The sequence below is a fragment of the Gigantopelta aegis genome, chromosome 5 (assembly GCF_016097555.1).
Source record: "Gigantopelta aegis isolate Gae_Host chromosome 5, Gae_host_genome, whole genome shotgun sequence".
NCBI lineage: Eukaryota > Metazoa > Mollusca > Gastropoda > Neomphalida > Peltospiridae > Gigantopelta > Gigantopelta aegis.
This window is the reverse complement of record NC_054703.1, coordinates 12,408,217-12,435,052: the sequence shown is the minus strand read 5'-3', so window position 1 is coordinate 12,435,052 and position 26,836 is coordinate 12,408,217. Positions and strand designations below refer to the sequence as shown.

Sequence of the window (26,836 nt, the reverse complement as noted above, 5' to 3'; positions counted from 1 at the left end):
TTATTGTCAAAGTCAAGACACCTAAATTGATGAACCAAAGGGGACAGTTTAAATTTGATGATCATGAACTGCAGAATGCAAAAGCGTGTTTCAAAAATGCATCATATATATAGTTGCTTAAAATATTACTAGTAAAGCACTGTAGGCTACACACCGCAATTCCCCGTGTCATATTACTACTTGTAGCACCTTACTAGTAATATAATCCAGTTGAATAGGAAACTGTTCTTTATTTAAATTATGATACAAAATATGGAAATGCCTTTCCAAATTGTTTTTGAAGATAATGTTATTTTTATTACTAAATGTTAACAATTGTGCATATGCTGATATACAGCAAACAGATGGGGCTCTCACTTAAGAATGGGCAAGTCGAAATGTTAGTTGTTAAGCTGATTTTTGTGTATTAGTATCTGAGATTGAGAAAATAAAAGTTATAAAACTGTATTTAAAAGATTGTTTTTCTACTGATGTTGTGTCTGTTAGGTGCAAATATATTCCAGTATGCACACATGAAAATACACACACACACACACACACACACAAGTGCATACTTTCAAGATCTTACTACTGTTGTATTCTGTTTTCATTATTAGTCAATTTTTACAATTTAGCTAAATTTTCAGACCCTATGCTAATTCCGCACTCTACTCTTATTGGGGGTTTTTAAAAATTTCTACACCCTTTGCTAATTCCGCACCCTACTTTTAATTGATTTTAGAAACATTTCCAGACTCTATGCTTATTCAGCCCCTATGTTTATTAGGCACTCGAGAGTACCTCCCAAAACAGCAACCTAGAAAATGAACGAGAATCAAGCACATTTGAATGAAAACAGAAAGAAGTTGTAGAGGGGAAAAGAACTGAGAATAGTCTAAATCAGAGCAAGATAAAGTGAAATCAAACAAGAAAAAACAATGAGACAGGACAGCATGCTGAGAATTAAAAAAAAAAAAATTTAAAAAAAAGAATATGGGTTGTTTACAATATCTGTCTTATTCCCATCAATTTCTTAAGAAAGATTTGGTTCGGTTCAGTCATTTGGTAATGTCAAAGAAAGTGAATGCAGTATATACATATAGAGTTGGGGAAATGGGGGGTTGACCCCCAACTTACCACCCTGAACATGCCCCTATTATTAGTTTTTTTAAATTTCATTTTAAGATTTATGTATTTTTTACAATTTAGATGAACCAGTTGCCAAAGACAAATGTTTTATTTTTAAAATATGTTCTTATTAGTTTTTATGATTCGCAAATGTTGCGTCAGTTACTTTTAGTGTTACGCCAGTTACCCATTAATAAAAAAGCTAATAAAAAATTCCTTGTAGAAAATTTAGTTCTCTTGTTCTAGTGATCATAGATTACCTATGCACTACACATTTCTACATGTATGTATACCTGAAAACTTGATGGTTCAGATTCAGAGAATTTTGGCAAGTTCAAAGACATGTCAAATACAAGTTACTTTTTTTGTTGCGTCAGTTACCCACACTTCATTTCTGATTGTAGTTGCGCTGAGATTGTATGCAATGAAATTTTCTTTTTACATGACTGTGTCACAACATATTTATTTCAATCAAAAACATTCTTAAGAATTTTATTGAATACTTTAAAAAATATTAAATAATCAAGACATTAAAAAATGTCTGAATGTTGTGTCAGTTACCGTGGAATTGCCCTAATACAATGTTCTCATTGTTGAAAACTGAAGTCAAATGTAATTTTATTCACATCTAAGCTGAACAGACAAGAGTACCAGTGAGGTACATGATACGCCCATCAGGAGTTTGATGGAAAACCATATCTATATTAGTGAATATGTTATGGGTATGATTCAAGTCTAATTATGTGAATTGTTCCAATGGGATGGATGAACAGTTTGTTTTGGACCAACCACCATACCAGGTTGTTCCTACATGTGGCTTGATGGTCCTGTATGCATCTGTATGCAAGATATGGTCCGGACGAGGATTTACTGTTATGTGCAGTAGACCGTGAAAAGTAGGTCACAGTGACCTAGTAATAGTACGTGACACACCACCATCCCAAGTTGTTCTTACATGTGAGGTTTGATGAACCTGTATGCAAGATATGGTCCGGACAAGGATTTACTGTTATGTGCAGTAGACTGCCATGAAAAGTAGGTCACAGTGACCTAGTAATAGAACGCAACACACCGCCATCCCAAGTTGTTCCTACATGTGAGGTTTGATGGTCCTGTATGCATCTGTATGCAAGGTATGGTCCCGACAAGGATTTACTGTTATGCGCAGTAGACCGTGAAAAGTAGGTCACAGTAATCTAGTAACAGTGCACGACACACCACCATCCCAAGTTGTTCTTACAAGTGAAGTTTGAGGGTCCTGTATGCATCTGTATGCAAGATATGATCCGGACAAGGATTTACTGTTATGTGAAGTAGACCGCCGTGAGAAGTAGGTCACAGTGACCTAGTAATAGAACGCGATACATCGCCATCCCAAGTTGTTCCTACATGTAAAGTATGATGGTCCTGTGTGCATCTGTATGCAAGATATGTTCTGGACAAGAAAACGTTAACAGACGAATGGTGGACGGACGGACGGTCAGACAGATAACGCAATACCATAATACGACTCATCATAGATTGGCGTATAAAAATGATTTCATGCTGCTTACACTGTTTATACTGGTACTCTACTCAATGATTTGCTATTCTAAGTAACACACTGTTAGCGTAATGCAAACAGAAACCAGTCATGTACTGTACATCAGTTTCCAGTATGCCTGAAGCTCTTTTGGTGAGACGGGGTTTTTCGATTGTCGTCCAGCAGGTTATGACGTTGTCGATAGATTGCGTAACCGTACGGCTGCCATTGAGGTAGTGCACGGAGCACATTAAGGCAATACTTTTCTTATTTTTAATTAATCATCCACAATACTGAACACTAAAATACCTTGAAAATGCACCTCTGATCAGTCATAAAATGTTATATATACTAGTTAATTACAAAACGAATTCCTTTGACTGGTGATGCCCAAGACAAGTACAAACAAAACAGGAGCATACATTGTAGTTAGGGGGGTGGGGGTGGGGGGGGGGGGCCTAAAATACTGTTTTAAAGTTCAATATATTAGGCTCTACAGTGTTCTACGTTGCGACCAAAATGGTCGCCAATGCGACCAAAATGTTGGCTTGGCGACTGATTTAATTTCTTATCATCACCATATGGCGACTGACTCCAGAACCGTCTAAGTATTAAATTATTTGGCATGTGCGTTCAGAGTCCTAATAGCGAAAACCAATGAAATTTGTTGACATCATTGTGCAGTCGGAACACTTCGTTATTTACGAAATTATCCGATTGGTCACTGTGAATTCCGTATTAATTTTCGGTACCGTTCGGAACTCATCGCTGATTTTAGTGATTTGGCAAAAACAATCCAGATACTTGCGAAAACAATCCAGATATTTCGATTGGTGTGTCATTTTAATGCACACAACCATTTGGAATATATCAACTGATATCGATTTCTGGATCATGTATGTAATCGGCCGACTAAAGAAGTTCCAAATACAGTATTGTACTAAACATAACCGATTCACTATATGGTACATTACTGGTGGTTGCATTCGATTGAAGAACACGAATACATAATCAAGTAAAGGTTGCTCACTCACATTGTAATCACACTGATTATTAAACAATGCATTACAAAGTGAGCATTTGAACAATTATGAAATGCTATTTGGTGCATCATGGAATGCGTTACAAACGTTAAGGGGGAGGGGACGGTTTGTTGGTCAAGATTTACTTACCAGCAACGTCTTTCAAACAATGTGGGACTTTTTAAAGCATAAACTAAATACCGTCAGCCATACAAGGCCAAATTTTCTATTCGATGATTTTTTTAATCAATTATTTTAAATAATACATTCAAGAGAAAAAAATGCAAACCGAATAATGTTGGTTAAATTGCTTAACTGTGGCAGTGAAAAGTGAAGGGTGTTACATAATATTACAATGGATAGTGGTCTTAACGTTGCAAAATATTATGTGGAGCAGGGTAAAAACAAAACAAAAACTGCCAAAAGTTCCCACTATTTAATTATTAAAAGGACACAAGAGTTGCATTTGATCTGCTAACCTATTATGCATGTTGCTACACTCGTTCAAATTGAGTGCAGCCCCAGTTAGCGGTGTTTTTGTTTCTTGCTGTGCAGATGTATACGTTGTTTCCGCCCAGCATGCAGAAGCATGGCGAAAACTTTCAAAGCGCCAAAATGTTAAAATATTACAATTCTTTAGGAAAACGAAAATCTAAAACGTCAAAGGCTAATCAAGAAGATGTGACAGGTGAGGCAAGTACTGAAAAGTCAAATGAAGGCCAATCTGAGAAATCTGCTAAGAACCGAAAAGGAGCCAGCCAAAACAAAAAGTAGACAATTTAATGAAACTTGGCTTTCAGTTTCCGTGTCTTCAGCTTGAAGATAATACTGACACAACGCATGTACCTATTGTAGAAACATTAGCAAGCTTGTTGCTGGCACAAATCAAATGAGGGTAGACAGTTGACAACGGCGTTACGCATGTACCTATAAAGGCTATTGTAGAAACATTAGCAAGCTTGTTGCTGGCACAAATCAAATGAGGGTAGACAGTTTTTTGTATACCCACCACTCACAAAATAATATTTTATTTAAACAGTAGGATACGTAGGAAAAACAATAGCAGTCATATGAGGTATAAAATTATAATTACAGTCCTTATTCTTGATTGAGTGAAAACTAAACAATTTCATTGTTTCACATTATTTATTTAATCCAGCAGCACAAGTCATGTATAATGCTATGATGGTTACAGCACATGCATAAATGATACAAAAAGAGTAGTGTGGCTAGTAACATTTTAAGCTTGGCTAGTAAAAAAAATTTGTCCACTATAGCCAAAGAAGAGTAAGGTATAAAATCGAGCGTAGAACACTGCTCTACAGCTGTCCAGGGAAATTATATTTGCTTGTATAAGTTTAAATTATTCGTCATGCTTTTGTATTAACGTGTATATACTTTATTATTTACAATTTTAATTATTAACACACTTCCACCAGATTTGATATGCATATACAATTTTTAAATGAGTTTAAACTTATTCGACATGCTGGTTTTGCTTTCAGAAAATGTACTAAAACGGTAATAAATACTGTAAATGCAACCAGATGCAATGCCTTCACATATTCACATATTATTGTGCAAGTTTCACTCCCTTAATGGCGGACCAATCACGTGATTCTAAACATGGGCACACACAGTACTTTGACGTCACTGGCCAATAAATCCGTCTATAGTGGACCGTGATGAATGAACTCTCACCCAGAAGTGATCTGTGTAGAGAGACCCAAGCTAATAAAGTAAAGTTTCCATTGCCGATAACATTTTGTAATGCAACTGATCTAAACAATGCATCGATCTTTTTGGAAAGTACATACAAAAAAAATGTTGTTCCTTATATTTTATTTACCTGCAAAAAATAGGATAGCACTTGGAATTTATGATAATTAAATATATTTATATAAAAATATATAAATATGTGTGCGTGTGTGTGTGTATGTATATGTGTGTGTATGTATATGTGTGTGTGTATATTTATTTTCATTATTTATTTTATTTTGTTTTTAAATATGTATATTAGCAACCCCTAGTTTTGCATTTTGTAGTGGTACACTAAATAATAGATATTAATTTATTTGGAATAGTTAATGGTATTTGCACTGTCAAATAAACATATTACAAATTACATGTTATTAATTATTAATAGTGATTATAAAGTGCTTTGGACAGGTATTGGGGTGGTGGTGTGGGTCTTTTTGTACTTGCTAGTATTTTGGTACAAATTTACAGAACATACAGAAGTAGGGCCAGTAGATTTTTAACCATAGCTAGTGGATTTTTAGAAAATTCTAGAAGCCTTGGACCCATATTCACAAAACATCGTAAGCCTAGTTTTACACGTAAACGTAAATCTACAACTGAAGAGCTATTCACGAAACAACGAATACGTAAGTTACGTGTAAAGTTGGACGTAAATATAAGAGTGCCTCCAGTTACAACTAACACTGCACGTAAGTCGTGTATATATAATAAATCAAGCACGATCGCCGTTATTTACTATTATTTACGAAAACTGGCAGCATTTCCAATAATTGAAGCAGTTTGCGATGGCGAACGCCCACGGATTTAACATATTTTTCTTGGTGATCGAACGGATTTTTCGACTCGGCCAATTTCTCCTGAGTTATCTTTTCCTTTTTAAGGAATATCCTCAAGTTCGTACCAAAACGCGGATCCTCATCAATACCAATACCTGTTGCTGTGGCGTGTCGCGTATGTGTGCAACGCCCTTAATATCACAAGGTGGCTTGACATCCCATACACACTTTTACAACAGATAGCGGCAAGTATAATAGATAGTGTCTCGAAGTCCATTTTTCAGCTACTACAGATGTCAAACCCAATAACAGAAAGCGGCAACATCTGCAACGCTCAATGTAAAAGTAAAAGTAAAGTGTGTTTTATTTAGCTAGAGCACATTAATTTTTTATCTTATCATTGGCTATTGGATGTCAAATACAACACATGGTCATTTTGACCCTGTTTTTTGGAAGAAACCCGCTGTCGCCACATAGGCTACTCTTTTACGACAGGCAAGGGATCTTCCCACAGGCAGGATAGCACAAACCATGGCCTTTGTTGAACCAGTTATGGATCACTGGTCAGTGCAAGTGGTTTACACCTACCCACTGAGCCTTGTGGAGCACTCACTCAGGGTTTGGAGTCGGTATCTGGATTAAAAATCCCATGCCTCGACTGGGATCCGAACCCAGTACCCAGTACCTACCAGCCTGTAGACCAATGGCCTAACCACAACGTCATCAAGGCCGGTCCGCTAAATGTAGTTATTACAGATAGCGTTGCTACTGGAGATCGCTGTTGTTCACTCACCGGAAAAGCTGAGAATAATGCACTTCTGTATTAATACAAGGGCCAACAATATGGTATTGACATGATACCGATACCGAACAGTATATACGGTATACCGCCCAGCTCTACTTGCTTTTGAAATTTGCATTACTTTATATATAAGTAATTAACAAAAAATCATTACTTTAGAAAAAGATAATTTTTAATTTTAAGATACATTGAAATTTAGTGACCTTGAATTCGGACACACAGAAATTGATAGCAAATTTAAATTTTGTCTCTTTATTTTAATAGTTGTTTTATGTTTTGAATGTTTAAAAAGTGTGATTACAATTATAGTTAATATAATCAATGATACAACAACAAATGTTTTAATTATTTACATTTTTATCATTTTATACCAATCAAAACTTGCGGATGGCAGTGTCTGCGCTTAACGGGTTTTTTTAGTTGCCATCCGGGCAAGTGGTGACAGCACTTTCACTTGCCCGGATCTATTTTTACTTACCCGAATAATATTTTCTAAAAAAACAAACAATATTGCAACAGATTATAAGAGAAAACATTTATTTTGAGTATTTTCCAGCACTCAACCAACCCACTCTTTAAATAAATAACAGACATGCCGGGAATAAAATGCCACATCTTTCCTCAAAATTTCTCTGACAGAGTGTCGACACCTACTTAGTATTCATGAGACGCGGTGAGCCACGAGTGGTAAACACGAACTACGCACGTGTTAGGACACGAACTATGCACGTGTTAGAAGTTAGGACACGAGCTACGCACGTGTTAGGTTTGCGTTTCATATTAAATTAGATAACAGGATTATATAATTCCCGATTATATAATTTCCAACAAAGAAAGAAAGAAGTGTTTTATTTAACGACGCACTCAACACATTTTATTTACGGTTATATGGCGTCAGACACATGGTTAAGGACCACACAGATTTTGAGAGGAAACCCGCTGTCGCCACTACATGGGCTACTCTTCCGATTGGCAGCAAGGGATCTTTTTTTTGCGCTTCCCACAGGCAGGATAGCACAAACCATGGCCTTTGTTGAACCAGTTATGGATCACTGGTCGGTGCAAGTGGTTTACACCTACCCATTGAGCCTTGCGGAGCACTCACTCAGGGTTTGGAGTCGGTATCTGGATTAAAAATCCCATGCCTCGACTGGGATCCGAAACCAGTACCTATCAGCCTGTAGACGTTGAGCACTGGTATAACCGACACAACCCCATCTCAATGAAATAATAATAATTAAAAAAAAAAAAAACTAAAATATAATATAATGTTCAGTGGATATGATCTATGACGTGTACACATAACCAGGGCTGAATCTTGTTGACATGAAATTGTGCCCAATTTTACATGCCACTTAATTTACCTTACACCTATTCTTATATTGGGCATATGTTTATATGTAAAAGCAGACCTACACTTTTTCATGGTGCAAAGTAGGCTACATAGCTGTACTTTTATTTATTTATTACATGTAATTATTGATTTAAATAAAAAAAAAAAAAAATTGGTCGCCAGGCGGGCAACCTTACTGTGGGTTTTCAGTCGCCCGTCATCGTTTTCAGTTGCCAGGGGCGATCGGGCGACCGTTAAGTTCGAACCCTGGGATGGCATTTGTGCCTCCAATTATAGAATAACCATTCCAGAACATATACCCTGAAAATTAAACAGATATTAGTTGGTCAGCATTCTCGAACATGACTCCTGAAAGTTGTTTTATTACGAAAACATGAAATGGTTCACACTTCTTTAGTTTGAATATGGTGTTGTGTTATATTTTACACTTGTTGAAATTTGCCTTTTTGCCCTGCCTTCTAGCCGCAGTGTTCGAGATTAAACTTTTTGGCCAGTATCCCAGTTGGATACTAACATTTAAAAATCTAGTATTCCACCTGAGAATTTAGGATTATATGGCATCCCGGTGGGATACTAGGTTCTTGAAGTCTGGTATCCAAAATTAAATTCTGGCATCCCCGGGATATCGGGATACCGTTAATCTCGAACACTGAGCCGTAAGCCAAATGGCCTCACCTTCTATTATAAAGTTTACCGAATTCAAGACATGTGGGCGCCGGGCCCTACAGTTAGGTTGTTTTACCACAACATTAGTGTTTCATGTAAAAATACTATGGCAACCTAAGACAACCCATGGAAGAAGAACTAACCTTCGTATGGTTTACAGATAACAACATTAATAAAGAAGTAATATTTATACAGGTAACATTAATACAGATAACAACATTAATAAAGACGTAATATTTATACAGGTAACATTAATACAGATAAAAATAACTAGTGATGGGAATTGGTTGGAATGCCATCATCAATCATCGGTTGTAATCCGTTTACACCAACCGATTGACTTTCAATTATACAATCGGTTTGAATATATATATTGGGAAGGATCACACTGTTTATTGACTATGCACTTATTTTCATCTTCCATTCATTCATTCATTCAATTCAACTTATTTTCGTGCTTATATCCAATTACGGTTCAAGCACGCTGTCCTGGGCACATCCCTCAGCTATCTATCTGGGCTGTCTGTCCAGGACAGTGGGTTAGTTGTTAGTGGTTAGTGAGAGAGAAGAGGGTGTAGTGGTCTTACACCTACCCACTGAGTTGTTAAAACTCGCTCTGGGTGGGAGATGGTACTGGGCAGCGAACCCTGTACCTACCAGCTTTATGTTGGATGATTTTAATTACAACGTCACCATAGTATCACATGGCGATGCATCGCTGTTAAATTAATCTTTGAGCTACTTTTTATTTCACATTTGGATAATAATTTATATTTTCTTAGTCCCAAATGTGAATGAATGATAAGAATTTGTGAATGTCACAAATATTTAGATTTTTATCTTAATTAACAATTAATGTGTATCAGACATCACTGTGAAAAACATTTGAGGGAAATGATTAATTGCTCCCCTAACTTAGATTCGGTTTAATGTTTAGCGTAAAAATCAGTCTTCCAAGACGAGCGTTATTGACAAACTGCTGGCTGAACTTATTCTTGAATTTTTTTTTTAAAACCTAGCTGTCCCATCTGCGCAGGCGCAACAGACTAAGCAGTAAACCAGTACCAAGTTCAGCCAGCAAACGTTTCGTTAACTTAGGCGAAGTATTTGGTTCCCAACGTGGCCATTTGGTTTACTGTGAAGCATATAATCCAGTCTAGCGGACGTATTACCACAATTACCTAAACAAAGAAGTGAATGCAGTTTTAGAAGTCGAAGTTTTAATGACGGACACTTACAGTTACAAGTGTTGGTCATGTGATTCGACACGTCATCAATCATCCAAAGTTGTCTCCCGTCCTACATTGACTAATTTCCAATTACCATAGTCACTATAATTAAGGTTGGCTCAACAGTTCATTCAGTATATATATATATATATATATATATATATATATATATATATATATATATATATATATATATATATCGTTTATAATGGTTATAGCCCGTTAACCTTGATGTCTATTTTAAATAAAACATGAGTGGAGTAGTCAAGGTTAACATTCGTCTTCGCTGTGAACGGAGAACGTCAAAAGTATACGCTCGATTCGTCGCCTGTGCGGCCATTGCTCAGCAAACCACAAACGACAGCCTGTTGTTCGTTTCAGTTTGAAATTGTAGGGTTCGTTTTAAAAAATGAAATGAGAATTCTTGCGCTGTACAAAGAACGTTCGGTTGAGGATACTTACTATTCTTTCGTTAAAACCGTGTTTGATCTTGACAACGTACTATCGACAATCGTACCTTCCTATTTAAGAATTAATATTTTATAAAGTGTTAGTATATAATTTTCAAAGTTTAGATTGTATAACACATTGATCATGTATATATTTTTAATAAAATATACTAAAGTAGAAAATGACCGTTTTCACTTTTTAATTTTCGTGTGGTAAAATCAACATTCAAATAAATATTATTTCGTTTGGAAAGGGTAAAGTTAGTTTGTTTTGTTTAACGACATCAGTGTTAGAGCATATTGATTTAATAATCATCTGCTTTTGGATGTCAAACGTTTGGTAATTTTGACATATAATCTAAGAGAGGAAACGGGCGAGGGTGCACGGGGGGGGGGGGGGGGAGTATTGGGGGTCGAAACCCTTCCCTGACCAAGATAAAAAACGAAATTGAAATATATTTTTGGGAGAACATGGCCCCATATAAATTTCGCTCAACACAGTTTATAACCCCCAACCCGCTTTTTTTTTTTTTAGCAAGGGATCATTTATATGTACCATCCTACAGACAGGATATCACATACCATGGCCTTTTATATACCAGTCATGGCGCACTGGCTGGAACAATCCCGCCGATGGGGATCGATCCTAGACCGACCGCTCATTTAAAAAAAAAACCCACATTTTTAGGTCTAAGTAATGAATAGAAATAACATAGTCTTTATAAATGTTACATATATCGAACATACCGCCCTCTTCCTCTACCCCTAGAGTGTTACGTAATTATTAACACCCACTTACATGTAATGCGTATGCCAACCGCTGTTCAGTCAAAATCTTAAGGCAAATCCCCCACTGACCCCTGGAAAGGTATTGTACCATACCTCTATGGATATAAATATATTTTGGAGGTACGAGACGACCCCTCAATCGAGACAGTTAAATTTGTTCAAAATCACGTGAGAAGCTCAGCGCCTGCACAAATCGCGTAAATTTCCAGTTCTAATGGCGTCCCGCTAATTGAATAAAAAAAAGCTGGCCATTGGGTTTGCAGTTGACCTAGATAATGTAGATAGCGAGCATTGCAAAACTATAGCAATGTGGTGGGCCTTTTATGTACCAAACAGAACTGGATCATCTATTCTAAATGCTTAAATAATAAAAATATTCCAGACACTGCAGCTTTAATGTGTCCAAACTGCATGCTTTTGGGTGTGTTTTTGACAAGGTTCACACCCATACAAACCACACCCAAGCGGGAGTTGGCAGATATTCAACATATATTTATGGAAACTTTGCTCCTCAAACATTACAAAAAGTCTCATTTGAATAAGGGTTTAGCTAATTAATTAGTTACTATTATCATATGGGGTTTTTTTTTAGTTTTCAATTGATACATGTTCTTAAAGGCATACTGTCACAGATTTAAGGACCTCATTTCTCCAAAAATTTATAATAAATGATAATTACATTAATGTTTGGAAACCAAATCTAGCTATCACATCACCATAACTGAACCACGATGGAGTAAAATCCATGTCAACCCTCTTGGCAATATTAGCTTTTGAATTATGGACGACTGCCATAATTTAATTATTTTTACAAAATATCATTAGTAAGTGGAGTATGGTGGTTACATAGATGGTTGAATAAAGTACATTTAGGAACAGATCAAATTTATATTTGTTTAGGTAATACTTTGTTAGGCCATTTAATAGGTCAGTGGTCTGTGACAGTATGCTTTAGAAGTTGCATATTACACGTATCACTATATGCTAGTAAGTGAATTATGAAATACACCCATCCACATCCAGGTACATACTAGTGTCTACCATGGCTATTCTAGGAATTGCCTGTAATGCTGTTAAAAGGTAGATTTATTTGAGCTTGATGTTAATTTACAAAGAAACTATTTAAAAACAATTGTTATTTTGATTTTTATATCTGCTTATTGACAGATGGGAAGCCTATTCAAACAATAAGAAGACGTTGGAAGCAGGCGATTTGCCTACACAGACACAACCACAGCTTAAACTGAACATAGAGGCACGACTTGAATATTAAATGTTCTGAAAATATAGTAGACAGAATCATGCTCCAAATCAGGTGACATTTTGTATTTAATAAGTTTATGTATTTTTTTTAAGGATCAGCTGCCCTCTGTTAAATTAAAATGAAACAGTTACGCTATGCAACAAGAAAGAAAGAAATGTTTTATTTAACGACGCACTCAACACATTTTTATTTACGGTTATATGACGTCAGACATATGGTTAAGGACCACACAGATTTTGAGAGGAAACCCGCTGTCGCCACTACATGGGCTACTCTTTTCGATTAGCAGCAAGGGATCTTTTATTTGCTCTTCCCACAGGCAGGATTGCACAAACCATGGCCTTTGTTGAACCAGTTATGGATCACTGGTCAGTGCAAGTGGTTTACACCTACCCATTGAGCCTTGCAGAGCACTCACTCAGGGTTTGGAGTCGGTATCTGGATTAAAAATCCCATGCCTCAACTGGGATCCGAACCCAGTACCTACCAGCCTGTAGACCGATAGCCTAACCACGACGCCACCGAGGCCGGTCGCTATGCAACAATGCAATTAATTAGTGTTATAATTTTAGCTACCCCACACCTGCTTGGTTGAGTGCCTGGTTTTTATTTCATTCCAAACAATTCGCAATGACTGGTATATCAAACACTGTTGTGTGTTGTTGTCTTATTCAAAAGTGCATACATGTATAAACAGGACTCGGAAATCTTTTTAAATAATCAATTCATTTGTGGTCTCTCACCTGACACAAAATCTACTTTCGCGTAACATATTTTCTGTTTGCACGTTAAATTTAGGCCATCATTCACTTAGATAAAACAGGTTATGCAAAAAGAAAATGGGTTATGTCACTGTAAATTTATTAGGTTACCCGGTACACATTTTAAATCTTCAAAAGCCTGTATAAATATGCCTTGCTGCAATGATCCTACAACCCCTGCAGTGATCTTACAACCCCTGCAGTGATCCTACAACCCCTGCAGTGATCCTACAGCCCCTGCAATGATCCTACAACCCCTGCAGCGATCCTACAACCCCTGTAGCGATCCTACAACCCCTGCAGCGATCCTACAACCCCTGCAGCGATCCTACAACCCCTGTAATGATCCTACAACCCCTGCAGTGATCCTACAACCCCTGCAGTAATTCTACAACCCCTGTAATGATCCTACAACCCCTACAATGATCCTACAACCCCCTGCAGTGATCCTACAACCCTTGCAGGGATCCTACAACCCCTGCAGCGATCCTACAACCCGTTGCATTGATTCTACAACCCCAGCAGTGATCCTACAACCCCTGTAATGATCCTACAACCCCTGCAATGATCCTACAACCCCTGCAATGATCCTACAACCCTGCAATGATCCTACAACCCCTGCAGTGATCCTACAACCCTTGCAGGGATCCTACAACCCCTGCAGCGATCCTACAGCCCCTGAAGTGATCCTACAACCCCTGCAGCGATCCTACAGCCCCTGAAGTGATCCTACAACCCCTGCAGTGATCCTACAGCGATCATACAACCCCTGCAATGATCCTACAACCCCTGCAGTGATCCTACCCCTGCAGCGATCCTACAGCCCCTAAAGTGATCCTACAGCGATCCTACAACCCCTGCAATGATCCTACAACCCCTGCAATGATCCTACAACCCCTGCAATAGTGAAAATGACCACAGCAAAAAAGTTTGCCATTGGAAAAAACTCTGAATATAGTCCAATGCAAAAAAAAGTGCTGCGAGGAATTAAAAACTCCACATCATTGCTGATTACTGTGGCAATGGCCAAGGCCTAGAAATTATCTCCCCCGTAGAGGTCGTGTCATTATTATAGTCTTGCTTTAAACAGCTGTTCGGTAGTGTGATAGTGTTGAAGTGACTGGTCGCATAAAATTACTTTGTCCACCACTGTACTAACAGGAAAAGTGGTCATATTTTTTCAGACGATGAGGCATTGCACAAAGAATGGCTAAAGACTGCATAACGGATCTAGTATATGACAAAATACAACAGTGAATCTCTGGAGAATGAGACGTTTGTACGTCATTGACAAACACCTTCATTTTCCACCTTGTCAAATTCATTATTATGCAAAATATGCCACAATAGCTGGCTTAGGATAGGAATTGTTACTTTTTTAAAAAGAATACTGTCAGGTCAGGTCAGGTCAGGTCAGGTCATAGGGTTTTACGTGCACATTCAGAACAAGCTGTTGTAGCGCACGCCCGTCGTGGGCACAAGAGCCGTCTTTTTGTGTGCATTCTCCATAGATATATGAATATTGTAATATTGCCCCTGCAGTACTCAAAAAAAAAAAATTAATAATAATAATAAACAATAATAGTAATAACAAAAATTACAAATTATCAGCTGCTGGGTATATTATCTGAAAGAGAAACTAACTACGGAGAGTACACAAACTAACAACATGGCTTCAACTTAATAATTTTTCACCGATTGCAATTTTGAGGCTGCTTACGTAAATATTTTAAAAAGTGAATTTTACCGCAAATATATAATATGACTAAAACTTAATTTTTCTGTGTGTAGTTATATTTCAAATGCGCAAAAGTGCAAGGGGCAATAAAACTCTTATATTTTTTTTATACCCCCTCTCCTTTCCATCTCCTCTCCCTGTCTGTCTGTCTGTCTGTCTGTCTGTCTGTCTGTCTGTCTGTCTGTCTCTCTCTCTCTCTCTCTCTCTCTCTCGTTTTTACCAACTTGAATCAAACAATTGTGATGAAATAGTAATGACAAACAACAAGCCAGTGGTATGTATTAAATATACATATTATAACATTTATTACAGCTGTCAAATATCTTACATATATTCATATGCACTAGGGATATGAAGAAGAATATAAAAAATGATATGCTTCACGCATGCTTATGATAGCGAGATACATGTACAAGATACACAGTTATCACATTTGTTGAAACTACAACTGTCATGATAATTAAACTTAAAGCAGCCATCTCTACAAGGACATATATCAAACCTTAACACAGGTATGGAGTGGGGGGTGGGGTGGGGGTTGGGTGGGGTGGGGGGTGGGGCACTGGCCCCATCTCTGAAACTGAAGTATCAGAATGTACAATGCCCACCCCACCACTTCAGATTACACAGGTTTACCGTCAACACGCATTATGAGAGTACTGCTAAAGCAATACACGTCCCCTACCGAAGCAAACAATTTGTCGTATCTCCTAAATTTAAGGGACATATCTTTGTGAAAAGTGGGTAAAACACCATAAACGATCAAACTTGATCAGTAAAAGGCATTGTAAAACAAAAAGTCCAGAACTTAAAAACAAAAAATCTCCAAAGTTCAATGAACGTCAAACTTGATCCGCAACAGTACATTATAAAGCTATACACAAAATATCGGCTCAAGACCTTCTGAAAAAAATGCAGGATTTTTTTTTTTTTCACATCTCCTAAGTTCAAGGGCCATAACTCTGTCAAAAATGGGTAAATCACCATGAAAGTCAAAAGTTATCTTTAACAGTACATTATAAAGCTATACAAAATATTTCACTTCAATATCACAAGGCATTCTAAAAAAAAACATCCTGAAAAATATATGTGGGACAGACGGACGTACAGACAGACAGGCAGACATATAGGACCGAGATGAAACCTAGTCCCCTCCAGTTGGACCCGTAGGAGACTAATAAACAGTGTTACGTGACTGCATGTCATGAAATTTACGACCATACCTTTAAATGTTTTATACATAACTGAATGACCATGACTTGACTAAGACACTCAAAGTGACAGCTCTTTCTTTTTAGACACAACATATTTTTTGCTATTAAGAGCCATCGTCGAGAACTGAAAATTAGATTTACTTGCATAATGTTTATAACATCCAAAATGTTTTCGTTCATCTGTTGTGACCAAATGCATTTTTTTTTTCATAATTCTAAAAATTGCTCGAAACCTTTGTGGTATATGAGCATGTTAAAGTATTATGCATTCTGAAAATGCTCGAAACCGTTGATGTATACGAGCATGTTAAAGTTTTACGCATTCTAAAAATGCTCGAAACCTTTGTGGTACATGTATATGAGCATGTTAAAGTATTACGCATTCTAAAAATTGCTCGAAACCTTTGTGGTATATGAGCATGTTAAAGTATTACGCATCCTAAAAATGCACGTACAGATACCTCCGAGAAGTAAGGGTTATGGAGAAGAGCTCTATTCTATTTTTAAGGATATTTCCCCATTTCACTGTCATAGCCTTTTGTGTTTCACTCTATTGTAACTCTATCCAAATGTGTTACAGCTTTGTAAAATGTAGATTAACCAAACTCAAGCGTCCGTTTTCACAGGTTAAAACTAGGGTGTTCGACTTTAACCAATGAAAATTCACATTACTACAGTATGTATAGTGGGTCTTTACACCATACAAATTAATGGGTCATTAAATATGGCAAATTTTGGGATTTAAATATTGTTTTTTTTTACACCATCCAACTTAATGTGTCATTAAATATGACAAATTTTGGGATTTAAATATTGTGTTTTTACACCATCCAACTTAATGGGTCATTAAATATGACAAATTTTGGAATTTAAATATTGGGTTTTTACACCATCCAAAATTAATGGGTCATTAAATATGGTGAATTTTGGGATTTAAATATTGAGGTTTTACACCATCCAAATTAATGGGTCATTAAATATGGCGAATTTTGGGATTTAAATATTAGGTCTTTACACCATCCAAATTAATGGGTAATTAAATACGGCGAATTTGGGGATTTAAATATTGCGCCATATTGGGATTCCATCTCTTAATCTTTCATTTCCAACCCGAAGTCTAGGATTAATGGAAACATGGAATTCAGCTAAATGCGCAACCCGCCAATGATATGTTAGAATTTCATACTTTACAAAACAATTAGGAGTGAAGAAAATTAATAAAATGGCCACCGTCCGAAACACTCACATAACAAGAACATCCACAAAGAACTTGATGCACAATTCTTACAATACTATATACAATATATATATATATATGTTAGTAGTAAAGCGCTATAGCACCATAGATAATGCTGACTGAATCATGTGTGGTTTAGATTACAAATATTATTATTTTTAAACAAAATGCTTAATTACTGCATAATTAAAGATTTAAAAAACAAAAAAAATATTAATTGACAAAACCACTACAGGCACATAGAAAAAAAAGAAACCAGCGAGTTACTTCAAACTTCAAAGAGGAACAGGAAGTTTTTTCATGAAAATATTTCTATATTTAAATCTGTTCAGCACTCCTTTCCTTCTGTGCACCCCCCCCTCCCCCCACCCCCCCAGGACAAAAATGTATGTTAAACATTAATACGAAAAGTGATGTCGCTGGAAAAATAATACCTACGTCTATATACCTACTGTAACCTACTGTAACCGTCAAACTTACACTTCCCCATCGCCTCGGGCACTATGTAATATCTTAATGGCCCCTTACAAATATTATTAGTAATTATGGCAAACTGTTTAAATACACACACAAAACCTACTCAGCAGTCCAAACATAATGACATACTTAGTTAGTTACATATATTTATAGTCGACAATAAACAGAGATAGGCACGCGAATGATGAATATCAACTCAGCTATATGTAACGAGTTTATGGTCTCCATTAATGAAACCAGTCTTTTTATGGAGGGCGCTACACACCAACAAAAACTGTTTATATTTCATTCTGGTTTGTACTGGTTGGTTCTGGTCTAATCTGGTCCAAGCTGGCTGTGGCAGGCTGATCTCAAAACGAGGACGAGGAATCGTATTCTTCCGGGGGTTTGTCTTTGTATCTCTCTCGGCGAATTTTCTCAAGTTTTCGACGAGCAACGTCCAGCTCCCTTTCTTTGCGAAGAATCTCCTCTTGTGCCATGATTTCCTGAAAACATTAAATACAGCTTTCATATAGAATCTCTATTACAGCAAAGTACTTCTTGGCCACGGTTTCCTGAAAACATTAAATACAGCTTTCATATAGAATCTTTAAATACAGCTTTCATATAGAATCTCTATTACAGCAAAGTACTTCTTGGCCACGGTTTCCTGAAAACATTAAATACAGCTTTCATATAGAATCTCTATTACAGCAAAGTACTTCTTGGCCACGGTTTCCTGAAAACATTAAATACAGCTTTCATATAGAATCTCTATTACAGTAATGTACTTCTTGGCCACGGTTTCCTGAAAACATTAAATACAGCTTTCATATAGAATCTCTATTATAGCAAAGTACTTCTTGGCCACGGTTTCCTGAAAACAGTCAGTGTTCGAGATTAACGGTATCCCGATATCCCGGGGATACCAGAATTTAATTTTGGATACCAAACTTCAAGAACCTAGTATCCCACCAGGATACCATATAATGTTTTTTTTTTTTTTTTATCCTGCGTTTTTATTTTTCACTGAAACAGTTTAAGTTAAGTAGCTATACAGTTTTCGTTTACAGCAGAGAGCGACCATAATCGTCCATATGTCCGTCTAGCTTTCGAACGACAGTACTCAGGATAGCTATACAGTTATCTCTGACATCAGAGAGCAATCATAACCGTCCAAATGTCCGTCTAGCTCTTGAACGGCAAAGTACTAGACTATATAGATGGATGTTTAGCTCTCGAAATGATAAAAAAGAACTGAAATTTCCAATCCTCCTCCACGTAAATATGTTCCTAGAGGGATGTTTTGATGTTTATCTGGTGTCGTGAGTCGGTCTATACCTGTGCTATTCCCCCGACCATCCGCTTGTTGATCATCAGTGAGTCGTCGGTCTCATGTTCTTTAGACTGCTGGGCAGCCTGCACCAGCGCCTCGGTCGCGCGTTTCACGGCATTCCCAGCATGCTGAAAATATAGACAACACATGTAACACACATTGTACTAGAGCCTGCACCAGCGCCTCCCAGCATGCTGAAAATATAGACAACACACGTAACACACATTGTACTAGAGCCTGCACCAGCACCCCCAGCATGCTGAAATTACAAACAACACACGTAACACACATTGTAGTAGAGCCTGCACCAGCGCCTCCCAGCATGCTGAAAATATAGACAACACACACAACACACATTGTACTAGAGTCTGCACCAGCGCCTCCCAGCATGCTGAAATTACAAACAACACACGTAACACACATTGTAGTAGAGCCTGCACCAGCACCCCCAGCATGCTGAAAATATAGACAACACACATAACACACATTGTAGTAGAGCCTGCACCAGCGCCTCCCAGCATGCTGAAAATATAGACAACACACATTGTAGTAGAGCCTGCACCAGCACCCCCAGCATGCTGAAAATATAGACAACACACATAACACACATTGTAGTAGAGCCTGCACCAGCGCCTCCCAGCATGCTGAAAATATAGACAACACACATTGTAGTAGAGCATGCACCAGCACCCCCAGCATGCTGAAAATATAGACAACACACATAACACACATTGTACTAGAGTCTGCACCAGCGCCTCCCAGCATGCTGAAAATATAGACAACACACACAACACACATTGTACTAGAGCCTGCACCAGCGCCTCCCAGCATGCTGAAAATATAGACAACACACACAACACACATTGTACTAGAGCCTGCACCAGCGCCTCCCAGCATGCTGAAAATATAGACAACACACACAACACACATTGTACTAGAGCCTGCACCAGCGCCTCCCAGCATGCTGAAAATATAGACAACACACATAACACACATTGTAGTAGAGCCTGCACCAGCACCCCCAGCAGGCTGAAATTACAAACAACACACGTAACACACGTAACAAACCAAGTTTTAAAAAGGCGAAACAAAAATTTTAGGGTCTTTAATTATATCATTGTCATGATGGACAACAGCAGTTTTTGAGCCTCGATAAAAGGTGATAAAATGTGTGTGTGTGTGTAGGGGGGGGGGGGGGGGAGGAGAGAGAGGAGGATGATATTTAAAGATTTTTCACCTGTTTAAAATAATAATAATAAAAAAAATTATACTGCTGTGATGGCAGACAACAGCAGTTAGTGAGCATTAATAAAAAGTGATAAAATGAGGGGAAGGGGGATAATTTGAAAATCTTTCATCTCTGTTTAAAAGTAAAAAACAAATAAAAAAATAAAAAAATAATAATTAAAAGAAACATATATAAGAATCATTTAAAAAAAAAAATAAAAAAAAAAAAAATCGAAGTACCTGAAGTCTGTTCATGGCCACAGATCCCGGGTCGGCCTTGACCTTGCATGCCATGAGTAGCTGCGCGGTGGATCCGGCCACTTCCTTGGCGGAGGCGATCAGCTTCTCCTCGCTGGCCTGTCCCTGCACCATGGCGTTGGCCGCCTCACACAGGCTGTGAGTGGCCGCCGCCACCATGCGAGCCTGAAAACACAATACAAAACAAGGCTTAGAGCACATTGATTTTTTTTATCTTATCATCGGCTATTGGACGTTAAACATATGGTCATTCTGACCTGCTGTCGTCACATAGGCTACTCTTTTACGACAGGCAGCAAGGGATCTTTTATTTGTGCTTCCCACAGGCAGGATAGCACAAACCATGGCCTTTGTTGAACCAGTTATGGATCACTGGTCGGTGCAAGTGGTTTACACTTACCCACTGAGCCTTGCGGAGCACTCACTCAGGGTTTGGAGTCGGTATCTGGATTAAAAATCCTATGCCTCGACTGGGGTACGAACCCAGTACCTACCAGCCTGTAGACCGATGGCCTAACCACGACGCCACCGAGGCCGGTCATCAAACGTAATGCACAGATGAAATTCACTTACCGCCGAGATGAGTCCCTGCGACCACTGGCCGTCTTCGTCTATAGCATGCTTTGTGTACGTAGACCCAACCTGAATAAGGAAAATTACACTATGTAATTCACATAGAGGTAAAGGAAGGAAGGAAGGAAGGAAATATTTTATTTAACGATGCACTCAACACATTTTATTTACGGTTATATGGCTTCAGACATATGGTTACAGTCCACACAGATATTGAGAGAGGAAACCCAATGTCGCCACTTCACGAGTTGCTCTTTTCGATTAGCAGCAAGGGATCTTTTATATGCACCATCCCATACAAGATAGCACATACCACGGCCATTGATGTACCAGTCGTGGTGCACTGGCTGGAGCGAGAAATAGCACAATGGGCCCACTGACGGGGATCGATCCCAAACCGACCGCGCTGTAACACGCCTCGCCCCTCGCATAATGGTATTTCTGACTTTGAGATACACACAGTCTATATACAATAGTGTGATATTTCTAACCATAATTGTGAGACATTTCTGACTAAATGTGAAATATTTCGTATTGTGAGAGATATTCTGACTGTAAATGTGAGATATTTCTAACTGTGACATATATTCTGACTGTAAGAGTATTACATTTCTGGCAATATTCTGAGATATTTCTGATTGTGGGAGACTAATTGTGAGATATTTCTGACTGTAAATATGAGATATTTCTGACTAAATGTTTGACTGTGAGATATTGTCATTGTGAGATATTTGTGATTGAGACTGATTGTAACTGTCAGATCTTTGTGACTGTGTGAAATATTTTTGAGTGAGTGTGTGAGATATTTCCGACAGATTGTGAGACATTCTGACTTAACATTGAGATATTTCGGACTGTGAGTGTTAGATATTTCTGACTTAACACTGAGATATTTCGGACTGTGAGTGTTAGATATTTCTGACTTAATCCTGAGATATTTCGGACTGTGAGTGTTACATATTTCTGACTTAACCCTGAGATATTTCGGACTGTGAGTGTTACATATTTCTGACTTAACCCTGAGATATTTCGGACTGTGAGTGTTAGATATTTGTGATTTAACACTTGAAATATTTCGGACTGTGAGTGTGAGATATTTCGGACTGTGAGTGTGAGATATTTTTCGGACTGTGAATGTGAGATATTTCAGACTGTGAGTGTGAGATATTTCGAACTGTGAGTGTGAGATATTGCCAACCTTCCCCTGGGCCACCAGTTCTCTCTGGGCAGCCGACGCTGATTTAACCAACGCCGCTGTAGCAGCCGCGATCGACTTGGCAGCCTCCAAGATCTGTTCATCAAAAGTTAGATTCTCGTCCGCTTTCTGAAAATTAAAATAACAAAATAATCAGTTAACTACTTTCCTGAATGTTTTAACCAAAGAAACCACTATTGTATACATGTTAGGTACATTTTTATTATATATGTCTATGTTTAATATGTTATATATATATATGTCATTCAACTATACTCATGTAATGATTTATAACTGTTAAGCAAATAAACCACCGCACTATACAATACACTTTTACTGAACGTCTAGTATATACTGATGGAAAGAAATATGGGATTACATGAAAAAGTTAAAAGTTTGTTTTGTTTATCAACACCACTAGAGCACATTAATTTATTAATCATCGGCTATTAGATGTCAAACATATGGTCATTTTGACAGTCATAGAGAGAACACTGGGCCACTAGTTTTATAGTTAGTACTGTAGCAAGGGATCTTTTTTATGCACCATCCCGTAGACAGGATAGCACATACCATGGCCTTTGTTATACCAGTCGTGGTGCACTGGCTAGAATGAGAAATAGCTCAATGGTCCCACTGACGAGGATCGACCCTAGACCGACTGTGCAAGAGAGTGCTTTACAACTGGGCTACATGTATGTCCCACCCTCAGGATCACATGAAAGTAGAATTGAATGGCAATAGTGTGATATATAATATATATATATATATATATATATATATATATACACACACACACACACACATTGATTTATTAATCATCAGCTGTTGGAGTAAAATATTTGGTAATTCTGACACACATTCTTCTGAAGAAACCCGCTACAAATGTTCATTATATGTATATGCACAGATAGGACAGCACATACCATGACCTTTGATATACCAGTCATGGGGCACTGTTTCGGATGGCAAGAATGGGTCCACTGAAAGGATTCGATCCCACAAGCGAAGCACCTGAGGCAAGCGCCCTACTGACTGAGCTAAATTCCATCAGCACGAAGAGGCAAAGTTAAAAATGGATAGCCAGGACTCACTTTAAAAAAACAGACCTATCATTCAGAGATGCCAACCCTAGTTGGAATGTCATAGGAATCCAGGCCTTAAAAAATAGGAATCCCACCCCCAAAATAGGAATGTTATCAGTGATGGCTCAGGAGTGCGTTTTTCTACATTTTGGTAAAGTCAAGTTCATGCAAGGCTGTACCCAGTCGGCAAACATTGGGGCTGTTCGGAAGACCGATTGGTTTGTTCTATATTGCCACGCTTGTTATGCTCGCTATTCAGAATCCTTAAGCTTAAAGAACAAGGCTGGAAACCAATCTATGATTGTTGACAGTGAAGAGGGAAAAAGTTCCATTTCTCTGGTGTTAACAACATTTGTGCTTTCCAAAATACGATCCTACACCAAATACGCGAAATTACGATTTTCTTTCTAAAAATCGTAATTTCGGACAAGACAATCGTAATAGCGTAATCTATTCTTTAGATTCGTAATGATTCTGCCAAATTTGTCATGGTTGGCATCTCTGTATCATCTTGGAATGGGTGGGCTAGCTGGGGGAGAGTGGTGATCTTAACTCAGATGACTGCTTTACAATGGGTGATTCATACATGTAGCTTGTGTATCAAAGTGTATGGTATGTGCTGTCCTGTCGGTGGGAAAATGAATATAAAAGATTCCTTGCTGCTAATGGAAAATGTTTCGGGTTTATGATTGTGCTCTAGTGGTGTCTTAAAAATAGAACAAACTTTACTTGACAAAAATGGCTGCTTCTACAATTAAATACTTTGCATGCATTAAAAACAAAATATAGATTATTAAAATTTAATTTCCACTTAACTGCAGTTCTTAATAAAGTTAACATGGTTTGAACAATACACATTATGTTGCTTCAGACACCAGAAGATGATAAGACGACAAACAGAGATGAAAGAGAATGTTACCACGGTGACGGTGCAGTGTTGCCACGGTGATGACAGCAAACAATTGACATGATGCAGGAACCCACCTCCGCAGTGACATGTTTGATACTTGGTGGGTATAGACGTCACCACCAAATATATCAAACATATCTGGCAGAAGTAGGTTGCACACACTTTCCACACAGTTGTCTACCCTGGACACAAGCAACCACTAGGTGGCGTACGACTCACAAAAAGCTCTGGTGAAAGAAAGTCCTTTTTTTTCTTTTTTGTGCAAAAACAATAAATATATCATGCTGTGTGCTGGGAACACTCAGAATCTAAGACTGGTAAATAACATTTAATATTTATTTCAAAGATTTATTTATCTTATTCATTTTAATTTTAAAATTTTATTTAAAATTTAACCATCTATAATGTAACCATCTATATTAAAAAACCAAAAACAATATTGACATATTGTCAGAAATAAACTGACATCTTTAAAAAGACATAAAATAGAATTTCAAAGATTTATTTATCTTATTCATTTTAAAAATTTAATTTAAAATTTAACCATCTATATTAAAAAACCAAAAACAATATTGACATATCATCAGAAATAAAACTCACATCTTTAAAAGAAATAAAATAAAGTTTCTTTTGTTATTACATGTATTACAATCATATTTTACCTTATAAAAGATTAAATGCATATCAACTATTGTTTTTTTTTTTTTTTTTTTTTTTTTTTTTTAGAACTGCTATCTGAAAATAATTTTAGCTAACAGATGGTACTGACTTTGTTATAGTAGAATCAGTTTTTATCTTTTTAAACATACATAATTTCTGACAACAGCCATCAATGCTAGTGTCAGTACAGATATTCCAGAACTTTCTAGCCTTTTTTTTTTTTTTAATAACATACTGTTTAAAAATCTTTCTTTCTATAACATAGTTACATGTTTCACTAATTAATACTTCAGTTGAAATGATTCACCAATTAACTAATATTAAATAATTCACTAATTAGATTACTAACCATCAGCCTCTTGGCACAACTGCCTAAATCATTTTAAGAAATTTTGAGATCCAGTGGAAAAAAACCCTGATTTTTATACAAACAAAATTGAATTCTTTAAACATTATTTGAACAAGAATAAGAAAAAAAAAAAAATCTTATTCTTGTTCCATTAATTTTTAAAGAATTCATTATTGTCTGTATACAACAATTGTAGAAATTTGTATCGTTTTCTCGTCATAAAAACTTAACCTGACCTTAAACAAATGGCATCCCCCTATGTTAGTAGACTGGTCCGAATATCCTAATAGCCAATGGCTTAAAATCTTCCAATGAGTCCTCTCTCTGCTTCATGTTTTGGTCAATTGACATTTGTTTAAGTTTAGGTTAAGTTAAAAAGAATAGTCTTTTATGAACACTCAACCAAACCAACAGGAAAACCATGATGGCTTAGATTTAACAGGACCCTAACAGCAAAGGATAAAGACCGAGACTTCAGTCATGTGAATGGAACAGAAAGCAGAGGACTGATTGGAAGATTTCAAGCCAATGTCCCATTCACGGTTTCCGCCAGAAGGGTAAAATTACATACCTTAAAATCTTGGAAACTAATGGACACATATAAATAACATTTCAGATAGATTATCTGCTGCTTATATGAAAGAAGGGATCTTTCATATGCACCATCCCACAGACAGGATAGTACATACCACAGCTTTTGTTACACCAGTTGTGGAGCACTGGCTGGAAAGAGAAATAGTCCAATGGGCCCACCGATGGGAATCGATCCTAGATCGATCGCTCTTCAGACGAGCGCTGTACCACTGAGCTACATCCCATTCCTGCTGCTTATATGAATGCACTGACCTATTTCAAAACATTTTATACCCATAACCACTTAGCAACCACTTATGATCTGCTTTGTTTTTTATTACATACCATCAAATTATTTTCTGGCAGAAAGCCTTGCAATTGGCTGTTAGGATGTTCGGGCAAGTCTACTTACATATATAAGGGGGATGAACACGCCATTTGTTGAGGTCAGGCTAAGTTGAAAGAAAAACCCAGGGTTTTTTTCCCATTTATCTCAAAACTTGTAACAGTGAATTAGGCAGTT

The 26,836-nt window shown here is 37.3% G+C and overlaps 1 protein-coding gene and 1 long non-coding RNA gene across 3 annotated transcripts in view; one reads left to right on the top strand and one right to left on the bottom strand.

Annotated features, from left to right (window-relative positions):
• The first annotated feature begins 9,593 nt into the window (after positions 1-9,593).
• On the top strand, positions 9,594-25,768 carry LOC121373263. 2 transcript variants are annotated; one of them, XR_005958054.1, is made up of 3 exons: positions 9,594-10,352; positions 12,645-12,792; positions 24,693-25,768. It is a non-coding gene; the product is annotated as an uncharacterized LOC121373263 (long non-coding RNA). The 2 variants fall into 2 exon arrangements; XR_005958053.1 differs by lacking the exon at positions 24,693-25,768 and adding an exon at positions 22,692-22,825.
• The window catches only part of LOC121373262 (talin-1-like), a 101,876-nt gene continuing 90,555 nt past the window's right edge, over positions 15,516-26,836 (bottom strand). The window contains exons 45-49 of the mRNA XM_041499784.1: positions 22,740-22,865; positions 21,542-21,610; positions 20,951-21,133; positions 19,489-19,611; positions 15,516-18,653 (exon numbers count right to left, since the gene is read on the bottom strand). Of these exons, the coding sequence (XP_041355718.1) occupies positions 18,519-18,653; positions 19,489-19,611; positions 20,951-21,133; positions 21,542-21,610; positions 22,740-22,865 (636 nt within the window). The 3' untranslated portion in view covers positions 15,516-18,518. The remainder of the gene's footprint in view (positions 18,654-19,488; positions 19,612-20,950; positions 21,134-21,541; positions 21,611-22,739; positions 22,866-26,836) is intronic.